Here is a 4,907-nt window from a genome sequence, read left to right on the forward strand (position 1 = left end):
CGCACACGCACAGATACAGACACACACACACACACACACACACACACACACACACACACACAAACACACACAGACACACACAGACACAGACACATGTTGATATACAGTGGTGGCCAAAATTATTGGAACACTGCAACTTAACTGCAAATTTTAAGTATGTATATTAATATTGCCATTTTTAAGATAAAATAATTGTACCAAAAGCCACAAATCTCCCAATTTAATTTGATTAAAGTCATGATGAAATGGAAGTAGCAACATACCTTTTCTTCCGTATTGTGATATACATTCAAGTGAAACAGATTATCAAAAAAGAAAAAAATGTAAGCTAGGGACATGGTTCAATTCATCGGTTTTTGATTGGATAGAGGAAAATCTGAATGCGAGCTTGCAGTCGATTGTAAGACAGGGGTGGGTTTTAAGTGGACTAAATGATTGGAGAAGTCCAGCATACGTGATCAGAGAGGAGACAGAGTTGTGACATTTTGTTTAAAAAAAGGTCAAAAAAAAAATTAAACATGCATGGATGAATCCTTCATTTTTTCCAGACTTTAAGCATTCAAAATGTGTTTTGGCTGTTTCACAAGAAACTGTATGCATATTGTATTTGTTCATACCTGAGAATGTTTTCCAAGAACAGGCGTGCATTGCTCAAAACCTGCAAAAGAGCAGAGACACACATTCATGAAGAAAACAAATGAAAACCCATGCAAGAATACATCACTAAGACTAGCTAAACAAGTCAGAACTACCAGAATAAAATCCGCCAAAGATCCTTATTCACTGTCTGTACAGTTTGCAGAGATATATTGAAATTCATGTCCATAAATCTATACAGAAGACAGACACACTTATTCATATGTATAAAATGAGATAGCACAATGGAGAAGAAGAGGAAGAAAATGCAAATGCAAGCAGAGCCGTACCAATGGAATATGAAAGAAAAAAGTCTGGCTGAAAAAAAATGCAGAGGACAAAATAGAGTCATGTCAAAGCTCACATTAACAGTATGTTGAAAAGCGTGAATGCATTCTTCACAGTTTTGAAGACAAGGACTTGGCTGGCTGTCCTCCATGTTCAGCTAGTGTTTAGACAGACAAGCTGTTTCAGGCCATTTATTTTTAGGCGTCACTTGGCATTAAGTGTGTCTCCATAAACAGACACACTGATCAACGATTCTTCACATGCCACATGACTGCCACACACCATCCGACGCTACTTAAAATGTGTCATTGCAATACAATTCTGTCACTAGTGTGGGTTTTCTTCTGTTAAAATTAAGTCCATTAAAGGAATAGTTCATACAAAAATTCAAATTTGCTCAAAATGTATTCACCCTCAGGTCATCCAAGATGTAGATGTAGAGTTTATTTTTTCCATCGGAACAGATATGGAGAAATGTAACATTATATCACTTGCTCATCAATGGATCCTGTGCAGTGAATGGGTGCCGTCAGAATGAGAGTCCAAACAACTGATACAATCATTAAAATAATCTACAGGGAATCCACAAGACTCCAGCCCATATATGAACATCTTTTTATGTGAAAAGCTGCATGTTTGCAAGAAACAACTCCTACATTAAGAAGTTTGTAACTTAATCAAATATGAGTCCTCTATCTATAATATTGCCTTTTCATCCAGTATGCACAGATAAAGTATAGTTTACAAACAAAAACAGTCTAAAGCAGTTCTAAACAAATATGTCAGTTGATTTTGATGTGAAAGGACAACAGGGGATGGACTTTCTCACTTGAAGAAGCATTATTATAGATTTTTGACTTATATTTTAGCCAGAAGCAACAGTTTAAAGTAAAAATGATGGGTTTGTTTCTTTTATGGACTAAAGTTGTGTGGATTATTGTGATGTTTTTATCAGTTGTTTGGACTCTCATTCTGACGGCACCCATTCACTGCAGAGGATCCATTGGTGAGCAAGTGATATAATGCTAAATTTCTCCAAATCTGTTCTGATGAAGAAACAAACTCATCTGCATCTGGGATGGCCTGAGTGTGAGTATATTTTCAACATTTTTTCTCTTTTTCAATTAACTATTCCTATTAGTAGTTTGAGAGTTCAAAGTTCAAAGAGAGTGCAAAGTCCAAAAGAAAATATTTTAGCTTCTATAGGGACTAATGCATCTACTTCATTACAGACAGAAAGCCTAACTTTTTCAAGTGACTCACATACATTATATGAACACAGTATACACTCAGAAACAACACATTTAAATGATCCAATGATCAGAAAATTGACGTCTGAGCAACAAGTTGGCTTCTTTTAAACTACAGCATAATATACATAACCTCCTTTAAGCTCTGTAACCGCCTTACGTAAGAGGCAGTAAAAATGATTGGTACTAATCTTGGAAGCACCTCTGAGTGAGAGGGAATGTTTACAACCCACACTGATATTTGTGACACAGTTTAACTAGAATAATGAGTAGGCAAGTCAAAGCTTGCAGTGCAGCAGGGATCAGTTACTGTTTCAGACTCACCAGCATTACCACACACCAGTTCAGGATGCCTCTGTAATTTTTGAAGCTGCTTGCAGAACTCAGCATCGACTCCTGCAACCTGTGGCAACTATAAGGAGGGGAAAAAGAGGACATGAAATAAAAACAGTAATGATGATTAAAGTGTTTACAATGTTACATTTTTGTTCTTAATATGTGAAGAGTTCATTTGCAAAAACAGATAACTCAGTTTTTTAAAATGTTCAAAAATCATGTTTTTTTATTAAGTTATCATGTTTTAATTGTGTTAGTTAGCTGTATTTTTTTTAGTAATTTTTTTGTACCTATCTGTTTTGGCAAATGAACTCTTCATTTTTATTTTTATCTTTATCTTATGGATAAAGTCATTTTTATATTAGTATAAAATGCATAAAATATAACAAAGCTAAAAGAATCTAAATATGCCTTTAGATCCCTCCTTTTTTGTTTATGGCAAAACATATACGTGAATAGTTTTGTAGATGTATAATTTAAGTGCTGCTACTGCTGAGATGTAGCCTATAGTTTTGTGATGTGATAAGTGAAATTGTATTTTTGTTCTTTTTTATTTATTTGTAAGACTGTTTGTCTTGGATTGATTTGTGGACCCCAGGAAGACTAGCAAGCAACCACTTTGTGGAAGCTAATGGGGATCCAAATTAAAAATAAACAAAAAACAGTGGGCAGATTTCTTTGAAGAATTATGGGTAATGTAGATTTTCACCAGGAATTCTTATGTTAAACACGAGTACTTAAAAATTAGATACTGAAATATTGTGGGCTGATGACGTTAACAAAAGCATATTAGTTTGATTAACAACCCAGTAGCTTACAGTAGGTGAAAATGAATTCTGAAAATGACTGCACTCTGTAAACATTGAAGGCACGCCCCTCCTCTCAATATTGCAGATCATTGGTCAGCTTTGTTTATTTATTTATTTTTTACAAGTCTATTCTTAATTTATTCCATTCAATTCCCCAATAACCCCCAACATGTGCTTACATCCCTAATATCTATAATATATTTTTTAAATGTTGTAGAATTACGTAGCTAAGAATCCTGAAATCATCGCACATATTATTTTCTGTTTTGCTAAATGGAATAGTTCTTCAGTAACAGTAAGATAAGTGAAATGATGGGGTAAAAAGGGGTTAAATGTCCTGTACTGTGCCACATAGGCACACTGGCGAATCCTGCCCGTCTCTTTGCAGTGACCAACTATCTTTGTCAAGAACAAGCTACGTTTTTCATGACGTCCTGACGTACACTATATCTCACCTAATTTTGTCGTAGCGATCGCATTTTTGTTTGCTGTCTTCGTTTAGTTGTAAGTTTTTGGTGAGAGACTCCCGCGCCTTGGGTCCGCTTTTGAGATCACTGGCTGCTGCGATCGCGCCGTTTCTGAGTTTCACAGTCTCGCTCTTTGCGCTCGTAATGGTCGCGCGTCTACGACTCCGTGTGATGGGCCCAAAATCTTCCTTGTCAATCATGATTCCAGCAAATTTACAGCAAGCCTTCAGCAAACAAACGAAGCAAGCCGAGTCAACGCAGGAGTCTCATTTGGCTCAGCGACCGGAAAAACAAGCTTTTGCTCTAAGCCCCAGTTTTGCAAGCTCTTACAGCTGACGCAAGATTTGTAATAACGCTGTTTGACTCAAATGAATGTTCGTGGACTTTAGCACGTTTGTTAAAAACACGAGTCTCAGGGAGGTTTACGACTTTCTCCCAGATCTAGTTCCGCGTTCATTCTGGCATGTAAAAAGACTCGTCTAAGCCAATAGGAGTCAGTAGTGTATAATAGTGTAACTCTAAGCTGCCATAAAGGTCATGTGATATTTCATAAAAACATGACCTTTATAAATAATATAAAGAATAAGTTGAACAAACAAATGAAAATTCTGTCATAGTTTACAGTGTTGAAACTTGTATTGACTTTCTTATGTGGAAAAAAGATGTTATGGACTCAGTCCCCATTCACTTCAACTGGGTCTTTCTTCCATACAGTGAAAGTAAATGGTGACTAAGCCAGTCATCCAGTCTAGCCTCAAAGTTTGTTTCACAGAAGAAAGAAAGGGTTTGGAACAACGTGGACGAGTAAATGATAAAACAATGTTTTGTGGTTGTACTGTTCCTTTAACATTTTAACCATAGTTTCACCATAAATTATTGCCATTCTACTGCATAATGTCTAATTACATATGGGATCTTCAAGCAGTATAAGTTTTTCTTTAATAATCTTCCTGTTAAAATATTGTATTCTTTTTAACGACAGAGGTACCAAATACCAAGTACCAAAGTTTTATAATATTGTAATATTTTTCATATTGAACCTTAGTTAATGTGGTATTCTGGAAACCACAGTAACTTTCTGTAATGCTTGAAGTTTAGGATTTTGTGTGATTCCAAAATAT

General features: G+C 35.7%; 1 protein-coding gene across 1 annotated transcript in view; it reads right to left on the reverse strand.

Annotated features, from left to right (window-relative positions):
• Nucleotides 1-4,141, reverse strand: part of LOC107704850 (diacylglycerol O-acyltransferase 1-like) — a 14,712-nt gene extending 10,571 nt beyond the window's left edge. The window contains exons 1-3 of the mRNA XM_016507872.1: nucleotides 3,775-4,141; nucleotides 2,499-2,586; nucleotides 618-658 (exon numbers count right to left, since the gene is read on the reverse strand). Of these exons, the coding sequence (XP_016363358.1) occupies nucleotides 618-658; nucleotides 2,499-2,586; nucleotides 3,775-3,986 (341 nt within the window). The 5' untranslated portion in view covers nucleotides 3,987-4,141. The remainder of the gene's footprint in view (nucleotides 1-617; nucleotides 659-2,498; nucleotides 2,587-3,774) is intronic.
• Nucleotides 4,142-4,907: the final 766 nt, after the last annotated feature.

Source organism: Sinocyclocheilus anshuiensis, unplaced genomic scaffold (genome assembly GCF_001515605.1).
Source record: "Sinocyclocheilus anshuiensis isolate Anshui unplaced genomic scaffold, SAMN03320099.WGS_v1.1 scaffold702, whole genome shotgun sequence".
Lineage (NCBI taxonomy): Eukaryota > Metazoa > Chordata > Actinopteri > Cypriniformes > Cyprinidae > Sinocyclocheilus > Sinocyclocheilus anshuiensis.